The sequence below is a fragment of the Panthera leo genome, chromosome B1 (assembly GCF_018350215.1).
Source record: "Panthera leo isolate Ple1 chromosome B1, P.leo_Ple1_pat1.1, whole genome shotgun sequence".
Classification (NCBI taxonomy): Eukaryota; Metazoa; Chordata; class Mammalia; order Carnivora; family Felidae; genus Panthera; species Panthera leo.
Window position 1 is genome coordinate 45531322 of NC_056682.1, and position 21048 is coordinate 45552369.

Here is a 21048-nt window from a genome sequence, read left to right on the forward strand (position 1 = left end):
TAGAGAATGTGGAAAGTCATGTATTTCTATCTGCGTGATTTCACCTTGGCACCCTATCTCAGGATATGCTAATATTCATTCCTGTGCCAGGCATATACCTAGGTCCTAGTTACACACAAACTGGTTTCTGATTCAAACTGGTGTCTCCCCATCTGATCTTTCTCACCTCCTATGGACAGAGATGAAGAAAGAAAAAGCATGAGGAATAAAGAGAAGGAGAAAATATACTGGTTTACTATTGGCCTGCTTGAGGAAAAAGAATGTAAGATTCTTCATTTGAGGGCTCTTTTATTTCTTGTCTCCTGTGTCTAGGTCGTCATTGTTTTTATCTTGCTCACTTTTTATCCCCTGACTGGAGGAACCCAAGTCCTGAAGGGCCTCTTTAACACAGCTCATTCTAACATATTTTCTGTTCGAGGGACACAGAGAAAGGAAATTTTCTTACACAGCATTCGTCATGTATTTCTTTATTTATCACTCCAGACCCAGTGGGATTGGATCAGACTTTTGCCTCTCCCCCGTGTGGGCTTGCTCATCAACCACGAAGCAATGGGCACAAAAAAGGCATCTTTCCATTTTTATTTTCCTGTCCAAAGTCACCATCTCTGGAGATGCTTTACAAGTAGCAAGCTAAAGGCTTGTGGAGAATATCAACAGGCCTAGTTTGATTTTGAAGAGGCAGGGGCATTCTCCTCTGTGGTTTCCTTCATTTTTCCTTTCTCATTTTCTTTCACGGTTTCAGTTTCACCTAAATGTGGCTGGGTGGCATTTTACTGCTGTGAGCTACGACGGTTTGCTTAGAACCACTAATGGAAATGGTTTTTGGCTGCAAATGATGAAGTGATGTAGTCAAAGGTGGTTTTGTAGTCTGGTTAACTGGGTCAACCATAGGAGAATCATTTATTTCTGTAACTGTCTCTGATGCCAGTGGCACCATGTTTATTATTTCATACGGACTCTGAGATGAAGTACCATCCATTTTGTAACAAGAAGTGCCATAAGGGATGGCACAAAACACAAGATCCGAGGGCAGTAGCTTAAAGTTATTGGGTGGCCGGGTAATCACAAACCTGTAAGAAAAGCCAAAGATGACTCCTGAGCCTCTCTGCAGCCAGGATGGCATGGCTACGGGTGATGGCCAAAACAAGGAAGTCTTTCTGCTGGGCCAGAGGAGGAAATGTTTTTGTTCTGCTTTGCCTCATTGGTTTCTGAGTAATAGTGAATACCCCTGGCACAGTATAACTGAAGCCTCAGACTAGGAATCAGGAGACTAACATTCACTTCTGCCTCTGAAACCAAGTGTCTCGGACCTTGGTTAGGCATGGCATCTCCCTTCTTTGGGCCTTGCTTTTTTCACCTCTTTAATGGGAGAGGGATAGGATGGAGGTGTGGACTGATTGATCTCTAATTGACTTTTGGACTCCAAGTTTCCCTGTTTTTAATATCCACTACACTAATGAACTCAGTTGGCACAATAGTGAGCACTTGGCCAAGCTTTATCAAAAGCAGATTACATACATTCCAGCTATTTCTATTCTGGCTTAGGCCTACCCTAATACTTACACCACCATCTTTCACACAGAATGTAGTGTGGCCAATGGAAAAAAAAAATAAACCAGTTTTATTGGAAATTTTGACTAGTAAGCAAATAGTGAATGTCAGTGAGTCTTAAAGAACACCCACAGCCTGGTCCTGTTTACAGGGCAGCAGGATGCCTTAGCACAGTAGCAGCTACATAGCAAATCCTCAATAAATGTGAGTTAAATGAATTACTACACGAGCATTCATGTCAGAACACTGAGGCAGAATAAGGCAGAATAACTTTTCATGTCTTTCATCCTGTATTTCCTCACCACTGCCCCAAATAGTCACCTCGTATTTCCTCAACGCCCATCTCAGTGCACCTCTGACCTCCTTTCACTGAACAATCTTCCCCTTTTTACCTTTCCTACTGAGTTCCCTGTGATATCTATAATAGTTTAAATAAGATCTACTATAGCCACATATTCCCTTTGAAACAGAAATATTTCCTTCCAGAATGTCCTCTCAAAGAGGGGCTGCACATTTTCCCTATTACCATGTTCCATGGGTTTTCCAGAAGTATTGGAGCAAGGGCATGGAGTTCAGGCAGAGAAAGAGAGAAACCAGCATCATTCATGCTTCCCAGTGCTGCTTCCAGAACATCACTGCTCCCCACCATCTTTGTAATGAATACTCTATAGCCAGATCACCATCCCTCTTGATTCATCAGTATCATCTATAGACCTCCATGTTTATTTAGGTCTCTTGCACTTGGGATACTTTTTCTTTCAAGCTCTAGGACCACTATCATTTCATGTGCCTGCAATGTTTATGTGGCTTACAACTCCAAGAGCTAGGCGCCTTTCCACTACCCAAGAATCTTATCTCCAAACCACTTTCCTGAGCACATACTGGAAGTCATCATTTCTTGACATGTCCCACCTCTCAAATATCATGCTTCCAGAAATCACTCTCTGGCTGTCACTTCCCATCATTCTGTCCCCGTTCATTCTTGCACTCTAAGTACATCCACTGTTTAACGTCATCAGGACTTTCAATCCTTTGTCCTTTCATTTTCGAGTTGGGTATTGCTTCTACAAACCTACAACCAAGTTCTTCTATTACTCTCAGTAGCTAACCTACACTTTTACCTCTTTTCCAACTCCCTGTAATACTTCCTCCATCTTTTCTCTCAGCAACGGCCATGGCTATGCTTCACTGAGAGATCCTGGTGTTACATACAAATTCGTTTAAGCACATGGTATGGCAATGTTTGCCTTGGCACCCATTCTTTTCCTTCCTTTCTCTGATGAGCAGAAAGTTTTCTTTCCATTCAAGACTACTCCACTTTGAGGAAGTTGGTTTCTTTCTCCCTATGAACGAGAGCAAGGTTCTATCTTCTTCCACTCTATTGTTTTTAATTTCTCCTTGGAGAAATTAAAATGGACTGAATCCTGTCCATTCCCACTGTGAGAATCTTAGTTTGGACCTACATTATTGAATTGTCGGTAGACTGTACCCTCTCTTTTCCCCTTCTGCCTTCCACATACATTTCCTTTATGTTCTCCTATGCTGCTATCAAGTGGATCTTAGTTTTAACTGAAATATGAACATAACATTCCCACAATTTACACATACCAAGCCAAATGGGCTAGAAATGAGGCAGTCCATAAACATTTACCCAAGGAGCCCAGCAGAAAACAAGTAAATCTTTCCAGTGGCTTTTAGCTTTAAAAAGTTGCATAGAGATGGATGAGGGGTAAGTTACAAAAGAACCCTGATTTAAAATCTGGGTCTACATTTTAGCTGTCACTAGGGACACAGACACCATTCTCCTTACATAGTCAGTAGTAATTGTATCCCAATCATCAGTTCATTCATGTTATTCAGACCCATGCTTCCTTATTCCTACATCACTCTCTACTCCCCCTGGACCCTTCTTTGTAAGCATGGACCCTCAGCTCTGGACTTTTCTTTCACATAAAATAAAGTAGCTTTGGCTCCTATGCTTGGATAGATGGGTACCACTTTCCAAGGTAGCATACTCCCCTTTTTTCTTCCGGGTTGTTCTCCTCTTCATCTATCATGCGGTATAAGCCAAGGCACAGGATTCCAAAATTATCTAATGAGCCACAGAACACTTGCCCAAATGTCTTTCTTGGCTGGGGAGAAAAGAGAAAAACATGTGTCTATTGGCACTTTAATTAAGCAATAACAAGCACTTACTGGAAAGTTATTATCTTTCTTTGCAGTAAAAGTTTGGAAGACCCAAAAGCCATTTCCTAATATCTTTTATGGTGGCATTGTCAAGTAGGAAATTAGGTTTATGAATAGTTTTGAGCCTCTAATCCCAGTGATTGTTTTTATCACTGTGGCCTTCCAGAGCCCCTCGTGGGTGTGGTGGAGCATGTTGTTATGCTAGTTTTTATTACTACCGCTGTTTTGGTAACCAGTAAGAAGTAACAATGAGTAACAGGTTGGGAAATTCAGTTTTCAAGCTATATAATGGGTTGGGATGTAAAGTGACCTCAAGAGGGTGTTTTTCTTATCCTACTCCCCAAATAGCACACAGTCCCGAGCCTTCCTCCTGACACTGTTCTCAGGCTATACCCAACAAGGGCATCATGAGACAACATGGTCAAAGTAACAGCAAGGGGATTCAGTGAAGTCACTTGAGAACAGTTCGTTTCATTATGTGATGCTATGGGGTAAAGAACAAAATGAGGACAAGATATAAGTGGAGAAAGGAAGGACAGGAGTGTTGACCAGTCCACTGTCAGCTCTGATAGTAACAGGCAGTTGCTGGCGGCAGTTATCCTGGGCTGATAGTCACTCGTAAGTCATTCCCAGGTGAGGAACCCAAGACCACAGAAATGCCAAGGACCAGACTATGCTAAGGGAACTTGGCAATGTTGTTTGCACCTGGAATTCAGATGTACAGAGCATGGGCTTTCCCTTTTTGGCAGTATCTATTAAGACATATCAAGTATAGACACCTAGAAGAAATTGCTTCTTGTGAAGGGGTTTCTCTTTCTACTGATGTCCTCTGAAAAAACGAAAAATATTTCCTTATAAATTCCTGCCCCTGCTAACTGGTGGGGAGCTCAATGTAATGTCAGTTAAAGCTAAACCAAAAGGCACTGATAAGTTGATTACTCATTCCCAGGCTAGACCCCAATCTGATCAACAAATACCCAGATGCCTCCCTGGAATCTTCCTTCATTAGCTTTTCCCCTTGCCATAATCTACTGCTCACCAGCTCAGTGGGCTAGGAAAATTCAAGCATTTCCCACTACTTAGCCCAATCAGAGTCTTAGACTCAAACACAGAATCCTTCTGCCTGATTTCAGCTGGCATGATCAGATTTCTTTATCAGCTCAGACATAGGAAGAGTGGGCAGACCCTGGGTCAGACTGCCTTGGAGGGAACCCTGCTTTTCCAGTGGGACAAAATGTGATCTCAGGTAAGTCCTTGTTTCTCTGGGTCTCAGCTTCTTGATCTGTTCAATGCAATTAATAACAATACCTACCATGTAAATCCTTGGACAGATTAAATAAACAACAATAACAAGAAAAACAAAGCAGACAGGCACAGAGAAAATGTTCAGTAAATATTAACTATTAGAGTTATTATTAATACCCTTGCTAAGGTACGAAGTTATTAGACCTCTCAGATGCTTCCTGCAGACTTGGATTTTTTATCTGGAAGATGGGCATGAAAACGACTGCCTTATATACCTTTTGCAATTGTTGTAAAAAATAAAGATAGCACATGAAAATGCACTGCAAATTATAAAATATGAGTATAAGGTTGTATTATTGCTCATTATTATTTTTATGCTATAGGCTATCTAGGAACCCAAATAGCCTGAGTCATTTTCAGAAACCCAGAATGGTAAGGAAGGGGGAACCTTTATTAAGGTAGGAGTAGACTCACTTCAATGTTGGACAGAATGGTTTGGTTTAAGGACAGAAGCCCCAGCTTACACCGCGCTCTTCCAGACACAACCGAAGTGCAGCTGTGGATCAGCCCACAGAAACTCTTATCCAAAAATTGTTCCAGCTGGGAACTTATCCCTCCTGTCACCAGCATCTGAAGTAATTCCAGGACGTGATAATTGTAGAAGGCCTGGAAAGCAACGACAAAGCCACGTGCAAAGTCAGAAGAACCAGCATAGAAACTGTGGACGTGTATAGCCTTGGAAATTTAGGGGGGGTATCACTGTTTGAAATGGATCAAATGACACAAAACAGGGTCTCTCATTATCATTATTTTTATTTTTATTTTTTATCTTATTTTTGAGAGAGGGAAAGACAGAGCATGAGTGGGGGAGGGGCGGAGAGAGAGGGAGACACAGAATCCGAAACAGGCTCTAGGCTCCGAGCTGTCGGCACAGAGCCTGACTCGGGGCTCAAAGTCATGAACCGTGAGATCATGACCTGAGCCGAAGTTGGACGCTTAACGGACTGAGTCACCCAGGTGCCCCTCATTACCATTATTAAAATCAACTAAAAACTGGCAGTTCAGGTAGGGCACTGGGTTAGGCCAGGTGCAGAGTGACCCAGTTCTTGCTCCCTCAGGGCTTACACTGTAGCAGAAGAACAAAATGGGAAATGATACTGACACCAAGGATGTCTTCCAAAAATAGCAGAGGAGTATGTCAGGCCACAGATACCCTAATAATCATCAACAGACATTTAAAACTATGTATTTAATGAGACTTCCATAGATTCCTCCCTAGGGACTACTGACATGATTACTGTCATCTATAATTGAATCTTCTGGATGTGAATCTACTTATATTCCTTTTGATTGTGACCCACTTGAGGACAGGTATTGCCTTGGGCCTTACTGATATTTAGATCTCCCACAGTTCTTGTGTGGAGCTAGAACACAAAATTGTAAGGGTTGGATAAATGGATGGAATTTTTGGAATCTCTGGCATCAAAATAAAACCAAAGGAAGACATGTGGGACAACTGCTTATTTTGAAACCACCTGGAGTCCGAATAACTCTAGCTATTTTATTATTTTTAATTTGTTTTTAAGTTTACCTATTTTGGGGGAGAGAGAGAGAGAGAGACAGAGACAGAGAGAGGGAGAGCACACGTGGGGTAGGGACAGAGAAAGAGGCAGAGAGACTTCCAAGCAGGTTCCATGCTGACACAGCACAGAGCCCGATGCAGGGCTCGAACTCACGAACCGTGAGATCATGACCTGAGCCGAAACCAAGAGTTTCGCAAACGCTTAACTGACTGAGCCACCCAGGGAGCCCCTGGCCCTAGCTATTTTCTTAAACTTCTTTTCCAAAGGATTCCTACCATATTCAGTGTAAACTGGCCATTGGCATACACGTAAAGAGCACTGGAATACATTACCCATCAGATTTTCTCAAATCTGAATACATAGAGTTTTAAGTGTTATGCTTTTTGTTTTATCGAAATTAGGCTTTTACTCCAGTAGACATGATAATTCATAGGTTTACATAGTACCTATAGAAAAGCTAGTAATTTTTTTTATTAAAAACAATGGGGCACCTGGTGGCTCAGTTGGTTAAAGCATCTGACTCGTGATTTTAGCTCAGGTCATGATCTTACTTGCTTGGGATTCTCTTTCTTCTCTGCCCCTCCTGACCCCCACCCCCAAATAAGCAAATAAGAACTTAAAAAAAATAATAGTAATGAACTCAATTGTTACTGTCTTAGAAATGTTGCCATTCACTTTCTCTACTCTCAGATTCAAGGACTCATCTTCTGCAGACTGAATTATGATAGCAACCTGTTTACCTGTCTTCCCGTCTTGTTTTTCTTCTCACTTGGAATCCTTGTTCGAACTGTTTCCAGAGAGATTCTCTTGAACACAAATCAAATCATGCCATCCACCTCCTAAAACTTTCAGTGTCATAACCCTTGCTGTAAAACCAAGCTCATCTCCTCTGTGAATGGTGCCCTCCAGTGCTCAATAGTCTATCTGTTGTTGAAGCTACATATTTACTCCTTCATGCCTTTGCTTTAGAACATCTGATCGCTCAACTTGGGGATCTCTTCATCAGAATGAAGTTTTCCTTTCTTTGTGATCCCACAGCCACTGGCTTTTGCTTCATTTCATCTTTCTGTATTATAAGGTTGGTAGTTTTTCTGAAACATACTTGACTTTGAATCTTGGACTGGTATGTTCTAGCTGAATACTTTTGGAAAATTCATGTGCTCCTTCTCAGAAACCAGTTTCAAAACCTTTACAGTTGACATGATAATACCACCTTTGAATATTGTTTGTGGGATGAAATAGATCTACTGCACACATTATTAAGTTCTGTTCTCTTCAACATTGGTTCTCATGTATCTGGATCACCTGGAAGGATATTCATGAGTGTGGGTTTCTGGAATCCAAGATTTACTGGATCAGAATTTATGGACAGGAGTGGGAATCAGAAATTTAAAGGCCACCTCTAGTGGTTCTGCCACTGGTTGGTGCTCAGATCACTCTGGGCAACATTTACTTAAATGATGTGCTCTTTCCGAGGACGGACTTTGTCTCCTTAACATTCATGTTCTCGGGGGTGCATTGAACAAAGCAGGTGTTCAAAGCTGTACGAATATTGACTGCAATTGGCTGTTGATTTTTAACAAATAAACAAATATTTCTAGCAAAACGTAGAGGTCATTGGGACAAGAGGGCCTAGGAAATAATACAAGCTATATGATTTAAGAGAGAATAAAAGGAAAATAAGTTCTAAAGTAGTTTTCAGACTAAAAGATGACTTCAAATGTCCTGACTGAGGGGATCCCCTGACTGACGGTCTTCTCCTTACATTTCTTTTTTGTTCCATGTTGCTACCACCTAGAAGGGAGCTTCCAGAATTGGCTCACGGAAATCCAGGGGTGAACAGGGGACGTAAATCCAGGTTGAGCCACAATCCGTTTAAGAACAACTGGCCGTAGTGTACAGTGATCAAACATAATGCTGTTAGAATAATTCTCCACTGATGAAAGCAAAGGTCTAAATTCTAGGGCTGTTCTGGTGTCAAGGGCTCTCGGGAAACATGTGCTTTGCATATTTAACAGAGAGAGGCTTAGCTGTTGAATATGTCATTTCTTCAGTTTTGACTTCAAAAGGATTGCAATTCTATGTTGGGGAAAATAATGGGATTTACATGTCACCCTTATTCTGAGAGCTCATCTAGTATTCTTATTATCCTGGGTTCTCTCCTATTGGCCTCTTCCCCACCCCCCTCACTCCCACTCTTCCTTCTTCCTTTCTTTTTTTTCTTTCTCAAGAAAATATGAAAGTTGAAATGTGCTTCACATATTTTAAACTTGGATAGTGCTTCTGATATAATCAGATTTAGTAGAATTTGGACTTCCAGCGTTAGAAAATGTTGAGGCCCAAAGTGTTTTCACTTTTAGCTACAATGAAGCTTGAGGTCTCTCTCATAACCTACAACATTTCTTAATAACATAGATAGTAACACCCTAGATACTTGCTGCTTTTTATTCTGAAAATCCATCTCCAAAGGCTTTAAGACCAACCATTCTTATCAAATATTTCTAATTGAAAATGAGGCTACATGGTAGGAAAACTGCGAGTAACCAGCAGAGGGACCTTAAGGGAGTCACATACCTTCTGTGAGCCACAATTTTCTTACAAGTAAGGAAATTGCTGCCTACATTCATGTCCAGTTCTGAAGTCCAATTGTTATAAAGCCATACAGGAGTCCTGCTTATGGATCTGAGTGTCTCTCCATATATTTTTTTAAAGTTTATTTATTTATTTTGAGGGGGGCGGGGAGAAAGAGAGAGAAAGAGCATGAGTGTGCACGTGCAGGGGTGAGGGGCAGAGAGAGAGAGAGAGGGAGAGAGACAATCCCAAGCAGGCTTCCGCACTGTCAGCGCAGAGCCTGATGTGGGGCTTGAACTCATGAACCGTGAGGTCATGACCTGAGCAGAAACCAAAAGTCAGACACTCAACTGACTGAGCTACCCAGGTGCCCCTCCACATTCGTATTTTTTTTACAGTATTGAGCTGAGAGAGGATTAAATGTGAATATGAATTATGTTTCACCGGACTGTTTTCCCATCTGGGGCAGTTTACAGTAGTATACCAGAGGCTACTTGAAGCCGTAGTGTCAGCTGTGTCCGATTTGGAAGGAAACACTATTATTTTACATTGGAAAGAAAAAAATCACTGGTGTATCAGGGGATAGAATGAAAAAGGACATGAAATCCAAAACAAAACTTCAGTTTAAGCAGTGACGACTTCACAGCACGTTATTCAGGCTTTGTTCCATCCTTGGGACCCACACCTTCATTCCTTTGTGTTTATTAAGGGAGGGCAGAGGAAAAGGTGGAGAAGTCCAGACTGGTGATCTAATCTTGTTTCAGACACAGGTGCGGCGTGTCCTGAGGGGAATCTGTTCTGAATGCATCTGTTTTCCTCTTTGCCCTTCTGGGTAGTATGGGCATCAGGGGAACAAGCTCTGACTTGTGACCTCTGACCATGCAGCAGCAGGAAACAGATCTCTTGGTGCCCTGAGCTGGGCGGCAGGTCCAAAGAACCGCTTGGAAGGTGTTTCTTGGGAAGGGGCATTATGAGGCAAAAGGCACATGCTAAATGGGGTGGGGTGGTGGACCCCTGTCCCTCACACAGGACTCAGGACCGGAAACTGGATATCTTGTCTCAGAACAGCAGATGGGATTCTGTTCCTTCCGTTTCATGCCTCTCTCTATGGGTCCCATATTCTAACTTCTAGGAGTGACCTTCCAGATCTTCTTAACAACAGAAATCCTCCTTTGAATCAAATTGGAGGCAGAGCATCACACACAGTGCAGATGAAAGCTGAGTTGTTCTGACTGGGGGGAGGGGTACAGGTGTGTGGGGGTGCCCTGATGGGGTGAGTGTGCCCAGGGGGACCCCCCCGCTGCTTGTATGCTCAGCAGCTCCTGAGCACGCTGGAAGGCAGATCTCTTTTGGCAAAACTTGAAAGTCAATGCACTGGAAGGCTACTCATAATCACAAAGATTTCTGGAAGGACAGGACTTTGACAGCAAGGTCTGACTCTGGAATCACAGAAAGTAGGGTTTGAAAACCAGCTTGTCATCTGTAAGTGCTGTGACTTTGGCACTTTATGTATCCCTCTAAGCCTCAGACTCTTTATCTGTAAAATGAGGCTCATAATTATATTCTCCTAATTGGGTTGAAAGAAGAATTAAACATGGTATTGCAGGTAATGCGCTTAGCAAAGACCTTGACCCAAAGTAAGTGCTTCAGAGATGTTATTATTATTCCTATCACAGTTATTGCCCTGATTCCTAATATTACCCTAACAACAGAACTTATTCGAAGAAGTTGCCATGAGGTCTGTGCTGAGAAAGAGCCGCAGGTGTGATGTGCAGGCAAAGAAACTGACCATTAGTGGCGCCTGCCGTGGGGATGGCTTACAGGGAGTGATAACCACGGACGGAGCTTGCAACTGCCATCCTAACTTTAAGGGGAGACCAAGATCTTTGCCTTTCTCCCCAGCCTCTGAGTAAGAAGATGCTCTGATAAGAATGGAGAATAAAGCAGAGTGGTGACGAACATATTCAGAGGCCACTGCTCTCATTTCCGCAAGACCAAGGGTCAGGTCAGGAGGCCAGCCAACATCAAATGGTACTCAGAAGAGTGGAGACGATAGAATTGGAGGCTCAGGTCTGACCTGTGGCCTCTTTCTTTCTATGTGGCTAGACAATGGGAAGTCACCCCCACCCTTAGAAAGCCAGGTGGACCCAGCAGCACCAGACGTCAGGGCAAAGGAAACAAGGGTGGGCAGTTACCTGATTATTTTCAAAGGTCTAGTTCAGCTTCTCGTGGTCAGAGATTTGGGGTTGGAGCTCTAAATAGTATTAAAGTGTGTTCATTTTGTTGTGTTGTACATCATTAAGGATTCAAGAGCTGGGGCGGAAGGTCACTAGGTAGATACGCAGAGGGTCAAGATCCAAGCCAGCCCCTTTGACATAAAAGCTTCATTGCTATGCTCACCCTATGTTCTGTTGACCAAGTGCTAGTCTTTTTAATTTTATTTTTTAATTTTTATTTAGTTTTGAGAGAGAGAAAGAGAGACAGAGTGCAAGCAGGGGAGGGACAGAGAGAGAGGGAGACAGAGAATCTGAAGCAGGCTCCAGGCTCTGAGCTGTCAGCACAGAGCCCGACGCAGGGCTTGAACCCACGAACTGTGACATCATGTCCTGAGCCGAAGTGGGATGCTTAACCAACTGAGCCACTCAGACACCCCTGTCCTTGCACACAAAGTGAGGGTCCAGTGTGGCTTGTGACCTCATGTGACTCAGTTGTGTGGCTTTTTCTCTCTTCCACAGACTTCACTGTAGGGCCTCAGAAAAGACTCCTGAGTTCTTACATAGCTTATTTCCTTTTCCAGGAGGATGAACTTGTCCTTTCCCACTGAGAAGCCCAATGGTACAATACCTGAAGGTAGCCTGGGAGGAGGTGGTACTTCTCAGTGAGGTCACAGGTCCTGTGGTAAGTGGTAAGAGGCCCAGCTGCTGGCTCTCATGACCAAGTTTGTGTTTCCTATGCTGGCTTACGTTGTATGTTCATTTGTTTTTATTTCTATTCTCTTAGCCCTTCTCTGCCCATCCCTTTCTTCCCACCAGTTCTAAGCAGAGTCTGTGACTTTGTTCCTGCTGCTGTGGGCCAGTGGAGTTTAATTAAGGCTCCAGTTGAATTTAAGGCACAAAGGTGCCTGTCATCTAGGGATCTCTGAAGAGACCTGGGACCTTAACCCCATTGAAAATGTATCCTGCAGACGGTCCAGTACATCCAAAGTCACCTCCTGCCTGATACTTCAAGTCATTAATTACCGGCAAGGGAACTGACATATCAATGACAGACAGTGATAAAACCCTTTCTCTGACAGAGCCATCTTCCCAGCAAGGTCACCTGACTGGGCTCCTGGCTCAGTCAAGGCTGAATGCTGCCTAACCCTTTGGGAAATTCATAGTCTACCAACTTGTTTAATGTTAAGCTATCACCGACATCGTTTTCTCTCTCTGAGAACCGGATGGGATTTATGACACCCCCTCCCCACAAGGCTTAGGGAAGCAGAGGCCAAGGCAACATAATCCCCTGCTGCCATGAGGGCAGTGCCTATGGCCCAGCCACACTCCCCTAAAAAATGCAATCTGTGCCTTTGAGGCACCTGTACAATTCAGGAATGATGCCCTTTCCACACGGAATTACAGAAGGCTGCAAGCCTATCAAACTGGCTCCAGAGCCCTGTCCGTCTAACCACTGGTATTCAGCTGCTCCGCAGCCCTTCCCTTGGAAACTCTGGGGAGGCGTCTGTGAGGCAGCCAGGTTTCCGGTGGAGGGGTTCTTGCAGTCGTTCACAAATGGTGACGTACAGATTTTGTGTTTTAGTCCAACTCCCTGAACATAAGAGCACTTGCACCTCACTGCCTTTTCCCTTCTCCTCTCTGCCTGCAGTGTTTCTTCTCCCAAGATCAGAATGACACCAACTCCCTTCTTCCCCAGAGCTGGCCTTGCATGCCTCGACTTCAGTGCTGCCTTCCTTCTCTGGCCGCGCCATTGAGACTTGCAACTCCTTTCCTAACCCTCACATTTCTTATCTCACATTGCCTTAGCCCTTATATCTGACATGCCACATATGGCCCTTATTTTTCAGGTTCGTGTTTGGTTTTGTTTTGTTTTAAGTTTTATTTACTTATTTTGAGAGAGCACAAGTGGCGGAGGAGCAGAGAGAGAGGGAGAGAGACAGAATCCCAGGCAGGCTCTGCACTGTCAACACAGAGCTCGATGTGGGGCTGAAACTCATGAACCGTGAGATCACGACCTGAGCCGAAACCAAGAGTTGGACACTTAAGTGACTGAGCCACCCAGGCGCAACTATCATGTTTACGTTAATCTCCTCCACTACCCTAAGCTCTACGTGGGCACACAGACTTCTGTCTGTTTCATCACTGTTGTACACCTGGCACCTAGAACAGTGTGCCCTTCATAGAGTAGGTTTTCTCACAGTGCATTTAATTCTACTTATGGAAATGCTGGAGTGGAGGCAAGGGACATGCTCAGAAGCTAAAGAAGTATTGAGAGCTGAAGACCAACCACATAGTCAGGCGCCCAGGGGGCACCCGGGTGGCTCAGTCCTTTGAACATCCAACTCCTGATTTCTCCTCACGTCCTGTTCTCACGGTTTGTGGGTCTGAGCCCTGCATCGGGCTCTGCACTGGCAGCATGGGGCTGCTTGGGATTCTCTCTCTCCCTCTCTCTTCCTGCCCCTCTCCCACTGTCTCTCTCTCAAAAATAAACAAACATTAACAAAACAAAACAAAACAAAGCACCCCAGGAGAGGGGTGACATGGAGGGAGAGTCAACATAGCTCTGAACAAAACTCATATCGCCAAAGGCCAAAGCTTTTTTTCCTAGTCCCCCTGTCCCTTTATGGCTGAGTCCTGCATAAGCTGTTGAAGATATTTTAGAAAGAGGAGAAAGGAGTATCTCATAAGTTCTGACACCACAGCTTGGTCTGCCAAGATGCACTTGAAGCTCAAAGGTAGGTACCCTCCTCTTTAGGTGCTCATTCTTCCTGGTACCAAGTGATCTCGTTCTAAGGGCCAGAAGACATTTGTAATTTTGAAAATGTGAACATTTGGCTCCCGTTGCCAGGTAGTTGTGAAAAAAGATGAAATAATGTATCTGAACAAGATTTTTTGTGAAATTCCAAGAGAACTCAGAATTGTGAGGAATTCTCATCATTTCTCTAAGCCCTAACCATCCTTTCTACCCTCTGCAAGGGGCTTGGTTCACAGGTTCAGCTCAGCTGCACTTACTGTGGCCAGGAGGGAATCCAAGAAGCTGCCAGAAAAGACGGTGCCAGTGGAAAAGGATGTGCTGAGATGCAGGTTTGTTCCTGAGAATGATTCATCCAGTCCACTCAGCTGTTCAATATAGTGGATATTGGAAGGATTTTCTGCAAAGCAAAGAAGGAAAAAAAAGAAAGGCAGGCAGACAAGCTTAAGAATATGAGACTGCCATACAAAGCAGGCCAAGGGGTGACCACTGATCAAAGGATCTGATGTCTACTCTGGGGCCAATGTGGGATCTGCCCTTACTTTAGTATATCTAATCTATATTATATATATATTATATATATATATAATATAGATTAGATATAGATATAGATATAGATATAGATATAATTTTTTTTTCTTTCCAAGCATCTTCCTCCCCTAAAGACATGTATCTGTCTTGGGTACCTTCATCATCAAGGGCATATCCTTGACCCAGTTCCTCCAAACAAATGCCTCCAATGTCACCTTTATATAATTTACCTTTCAAAGCAGGACACTTTTGGAAGTAAAAAGGGGCACTCTCAATAACTGCACTGGGACAACAGGCATAAATGGGAACATATGATCACCCCAATTAAAGGCATTTTTCATAACACTACATCACAGATACCTTGGTATTCACTTGGGTTTTTAGAGTTATCTGGGTCCAGGATAAGCTAAAGCAGTAACACTCAAAATTTAATGTGTGTATGAATCACCTGGGGATCTTGTTATAACACAGATTATGATTCACTAAGTCTGGGGGTAAGAACGGGATTCTAGGCGTCCAACAAGCTTCTAGTTTCCAGCTGCTGATTCATGGACTATACTTTGAGTAATAGGGCTTAGAGAATCCTCCTAACTGGGGCCCCTGTAGAAGTGGCCAAATTATCTACTAGCATGTCTATACTTGCCCCAGCTGCAACTCAGATCCTTGTAGGAAGCCTCTGAAGGAAATGCAACTGGTCATTGTTGGGAGTACAAACAGAAGCCCTGATTGCCGTTGTTCCAAGATTATTGTTTCAAAAATGTTTGAAGACCAAATAGCTTTGGATGACAGAGATAATATCTCCCACCAGAGCAAAGGGAATCAAGCTTACTGCCTGTTATAAAAGATTCTGGTTCCCAAAGCCCATGGTTTCTCTCCTACAAAGCAATCCATTGTTCGTACAGGTATTATTTGGCCCTTGTCATGTCACCCTGTGGGAATGAGGCTTTGGGCAAGCAGCACAAAATTGATGGTACTCTGGCTATTGCCACTGCTTTGAGTAACAAACTGTTCTTTATCTCTGTCCCAGGGGTCTTGTGTCTTCTTCCAGTATCCATGAAACTGAGGCAGGTCAACTTAATGGTTTGCAAGTAACATAAGGTCTTACTTACATCCTTCACAGTTCTTGACAGTCAGATTACAGATCAAACCAAACTTCCTGGGCATACAATGCAGAATACATTCCTAACTAAGACTGGATTATTCCTTAATTCTTCAAATCACTCCATGGTTTTATAAAAGATGAGCAATGTCTGACTAATATCTACCCACCTTTCTTATGCACATACACTTTTTTCTCCTTGCATTCTAACCCTCGACACACACACATACTCCAGGAGCCCTTGTCCAAATCTCGCTGTGTCTTCTTAAACTACTGGCCTCTGCTTTCTTAGCCATTTTCCTGTATGCCACTGGACATTCTGTACCAAAGTGCTGACAGTCAGGCCTGCAGCTCTCATGTCATTTTGACCTTTTCCAGCCAGCCAAAGAACAAAAAACTGAGGGAGCTGACAGGTGATTTGTTATACTAATTTGACAAGGGCTACCTGATGCCAGAAAGTCTTTAGTTCAACAAAGCTGTAAGTCCCTGGATGGTGACCAGATGTACTTTGGGGCCAGGGAAAACCTTGCTGGTCCTCTCCTAACCACTCCAACTTACATCACAGTTTTCTAATCAATGTCCTTAGTGTATCTACGCCTTGGGTTAAAGATGGTTCAAAAGGGTAGAAAAATAAAATATAAGTAAAAACTGCAGTTGACAGCTTCAGGTTCTAATCTGTGCTAAAGACACCATGCCCCTCTTTCGTATCTTCCCCTTTCATCATCAATTATTGCTATTATTAAATCCCAGTGTGTCCCCTGTTGTCTTAAAAATGTATCCCCAAATGCACAGGTACCTTCGCTGCCTTCCCTACTCTTCCCACCCTCAGAGCTCCTCACATCCAGGAAAGTCTCATGTATGTGCATTTTCCATATGGTGTTGGTGAGAGATAACAGCTTATTCTGGTGTTTCTGCATGAAGTATTTTCATTTTAGAAGAGCATCACTCAGAGCCAGGATTCAGATGACCCAAGGGAGGTACCTGGGACACAAAATTTAAGAACCCCAGGAGTGGACACATCCTTAAAATCTGTACCCCAAGTGCCTCATTTGCATCACCCTGGTATCCTGGCCCCGGTGTCACTACAGGAAAGGAAGATGCCTGATTTAAAGTCCCATGATGGGTAGGTAAGTGAGTATTGGGAGATCCTTCCTAGAAGTCTTCAAATCCATGGTCCCTCCCACAAAAGATTTCCTCCAAACAGACTGAGCCAGTGGCTGATTTCCTCCTGGTCACTGAACAAAAGGAGAAGGCAGATGCTATTCCTGCACCCTGACACCCAGATACAACAGGCTCTGCTTGATGATGTCACCAGCTGTGTAAAAGCCCAATGTAATGTCCAAACACTTAATGTTTGTCTGGGCCCCATTCTGATTCTTCTGTCCTTTGACTGTGGATTCTTAGATCACAAAGATTTCTCCCTTGAATTTTATCCTTGAAACACAACTTACTCAGTTCAGTGAGGATGGGGATTCTTCGGAATTTTAGTTTCTCAGGAAATCTGGTGAAACACTCTGAAGTCCCTTTTGTGAACACACACAACAAAGAAAAGAGATTGATAAATGCAAACAAAGTGGCTTTTAAGACTTGGCAAGGATGTAAATGCATGCCATGTTACTTGATGCTTTATCTTAACAAAGTTAAGGGAAAGAAAATTGGGGCCTCCTCAGCATTTCCTTTTGAGAAGTGGTGTGTGTTTTAAATGGCATTTCAAATGAACTACAAAAAAGTGAAGCTCTCCCAGTCGTTGCTTATTGATGACAAAGTAAAATATGATTATTCTGCATGGAGTGGTAGTGCTGGGTAATGGCTCAGACAGGCTGTGCCTCAATCCACATCCATTTGCTTGCAGAACTTTTAGGGAACCATGAATAAATGGTGGTGCTTCCCCACCAGTGCTTCTGGAGATACTACCACTAGTTTCTGGCTCCTAGTGCTCTTGGCTTCTTTGCGATATTCTCTGGGTACCCGGGTGCCCATGAGGCAATGCTCATGTCTTCTTTCTTCTTTAGCAGAACTGGCTGCCTCCCATTTCTGGTTGGCTTGACTCAATCCTAAATCCCTTGGGACTTCCTTAAAGATGGGCAGGATGTGACTTGGGGCCTCTGAGCTTTGCTTTCAGTTTACAGACAGATTTCCCTCCTGTGTTAGGAGGTGAGCCTCGACTCACTTCCTCTGTGGGCCTCGACTCCAAAACACAGCAATACATGGCACCAGCCTGAAACACAGTGCTACCTTGCAGGGAACAACAGGAAGGTTCAAAACCCAGATGAACACCAGAGTTTCGGTCTCCGAGCCACACTAAAAAAATGTAAAGGATGAAAAGGGAAGAGAGAGTTGGGAAGCTGGGGTCCACTTAAAAAAGAAACACACGCACAATGATCTCATCAGAAGTGATGCTTTGATAGGGTTTGAAGAGAGGTCTCTTGGATGTTTGAATGGAGTCCTGAGGGATATGGAAGGGGAATGGGCAGAGGGAATGGGATAAGGGATACAAAGCAGGAAAGAGTCAGTATAAATAAGATGAAGTAGGAGAAAATTCAAACTCCCAATTGGCCTCCAAAACCCTGTGTGATTTTCCTATAATTGTCATGGGTCACCATTATAGGGTGTAAAGTAGGGAACTGACATTATCTGTTAAATATTTATAAAAGATCCCTCTGGCTGCTGTGAGCATTGGAAACTATAGAGCAATCAGGATTTTACCACAGTCCTATCAAATCTGTGAATTAAGTATATATAGTCAGAGGCTTCGATCTCAAATGTTCTTACTAGGTGCATACACATGCTTATCAGTTGAAATAACTGATTTGGACACCAGCTGAAGGACAGCAACTGAATTTCTGCCTTAACTCCCTCTTGTCTTGTAGAGCAATGGTTAATTTGAGTATGTGTCAGATCATAGCCTGGATATATTTCACTAATTGTCAATATTTTTTGCTATGTAATAGTACATAGTATTATACCTGAAATCTTCCAGTCTGGCAGGGTGCTATTATAAAAGATTGCTTAATTGTAGATTACTACTGTACATTTAAATTTCAGTAGCATATTAAGTTGTCAGACTTAATTACCATTATATGTTTAGATTATGCCACAGATTATTTAGTTCAATACCTAGGTTTGCTAACCTGCTCTCCCTGTGATGTGACAGGGCAATAATTAGAACGTCACTGGAAAACCTAAAGTTTCCCACAGAAATGTCTAGGAGGCCTGGCGTTCTTACTGATCCTTAAGAAAGTCCTCACTCTGCTGTCCCCAACTCCCAACATCCCTTGGTGAATCACTGTATGGAATAGCCTTGGTAGTCTTAGATGGCCTTCACATATAAGTTTATCATGACTGCGAAGATGTGGAAAAGCCTGCTTATCCCACAAGAATCTCACCAGATATGCTAGGGCAAGGTTTCTGATTGGTACTATTGACATTTGGGGCCAAAAAGGTTTTGTTGTTATTATTATTTTAAATCATGCGGGGCTGCCCTGTGCATTATAGGATGTCTACCAGCATCTCTGACCTCTACTCACTAGATGCCAATAGTATCCCATCAAGTTGGGACAACCAAAACTGTCTCTAGGCATTGTCGGATGACCTCTGGGTGGAAGGGTGGCAGGGGAGAGGGGAACTGCCCCTGGTTGATAACCCCTGTCCTAGAGGAAAGGAGAGCAAACTGCCCATTGGCTAGTCTTATGTTGGTGCTCAGCATGCAAGATGTTTTCTGACTCCTGGCAGAATTTCATAGTCCTTTATACTGTCAGTTCTTGGAAGTGTATATTCTCATCTCTATCTCTTAGTGATGGTACAAGAATGGTATTCACATGAAATGGGAAGAATGGTTAAGAGAGCCAAACAGGCTTCTTCAAGGCTTCAGAATTTCTCTATATAAACTCCGAGTAGATTTCTATAATGCCAGAGTAATTGATGAAAAATCTGAGTAATGATCCTTTACTATTCTTGGGTGCTCATAACGTGACTTTACTGATGTTATAGCCAGCAGATAAGCAGACTCAATGACCTTCGTTAGGTGGCGCAGTAGAGCCTGTCTAGGTCTCCATTTCCTGGTCACACAGTTGGGTATGATGATATCCCTAAAAGAAACCTTGCAAGGCTCCCACAATACATTTTTCTCTAAACCTTTCATCTTTGGGGAAAGCATGTACTCATACTTCATAACAATTGAAATACTTTGATATGTCTTCATTTTCTCTGCCTCCTTTCCAAACCTTTTTCCTTCTCTCTTTTACCTCCTTCTACCAATTAATCTTTCTCCTTTGAGGGCATACTTCTAGCCTGTAACAGAGTACATGGCACATCATACCAAATCAATATTGTTTTGTTGAATTAATGAATAAGCAAAGGGATAAAAATCACTAGAAATAAAGGAAAGTGGAATTAAATCCATAGGTTTCTCTCTTTCTAGCCTATATAAGATGTGAGATGAAGTGAAAGTAATGATACGAAGGACAAGTCACCGAGATGATTAACTCAATGGCCAATGTCAGTTTATCCCAGGCTTAAGTGGGCATTTTCATTTGTATACTGATGACTTTGCCTTTAAAGTGAATACTTCTTCTTTGTCCAATTATAGAAAGTTATAAGCATGGTGGGTACACACACACACACCACTCACACATATATCACACACAAATCGTGTGTAAATCTGAGTGAGCCTAATTGCTAAGCTAAGGTTTTATGTGCAGAGCACAACAGCATTTTTTGATTTGCTCAGCAGAGATATGGTTCATACAGCCTCAGTCTGGATTTCTATGGCACTTTGATATTCATAAAGTGCTTTGTTATTAGCCTGCTTTGCAAAACACCCTGAAACTCTGGGTGCTGAGTGGGCTTTCATTGCTTAGTGAGGGTGTCTCAGGTAGCTGGCTCAGTTCACCTACCAGAGATTAGGCTAGATTGCTCATTTATTCCTCTGTCCCAAGACCCTTTTATGTTCTCACCTAGCAACAGCACCTAGGAGTCAGAGAGAGTTCTTTTGGTTTCCTAATTTGATTCATGAACATTTTTATCCAAAACAATAATCATGAAAGCCTTGCGATGCCGTTGATGTCTGACTGTTCCAAGTTCCATGCAAAGTGGTCAACAGCTATGTGGCTAAAGGACTAAGTTCCTGATCCTGATACAGAGGATCAACATTCCCAAGGGAAATGGCTAGATTCAGGGAACCCCAACCATGATTTACTTTTATTTGTTGAGTTGAAAATCTGTTTTAGATACAGAAGATTCTTCAGAAATAGTACTTTCATATTAGGTTGAGTGTCTAGTACTCAGTTTTGGAAACAAATTAATAGTAAGCCT

General features: G+C 42.9%; 1 protein-coding gene across 1 annotated transcript in view; it reads right to left on the reverse strand.

The window, feature by feature from the left end:
- Nucleotides 1–659: 659 nt before the first annotated feature.
- Nucleotides 660–21048, reverse strand: part of KCNU1 (potassium calcium-activated channel subfamily U member 1) — a 148824-nt gene continuing 128435 nt past the window's right edge. Inside the window, 6 exon segments of the mRNA XM_042936667.1 lie at nucleotides 660–760; nucleotides 763–1070; nucleotides 3571–3683; nucleotides 5458–5649; nucleotides 14366–14505; nucleotides 17187–17258. Coding sequence (XP_042792601.1) covers nucleotides 660–760; nucleotides 763–1070; nucleotides 3571–3683; nucleotides 5458–5649; nucleotides 14366–14505; nucleotides 17187–17258 — 926 coding nt within the window.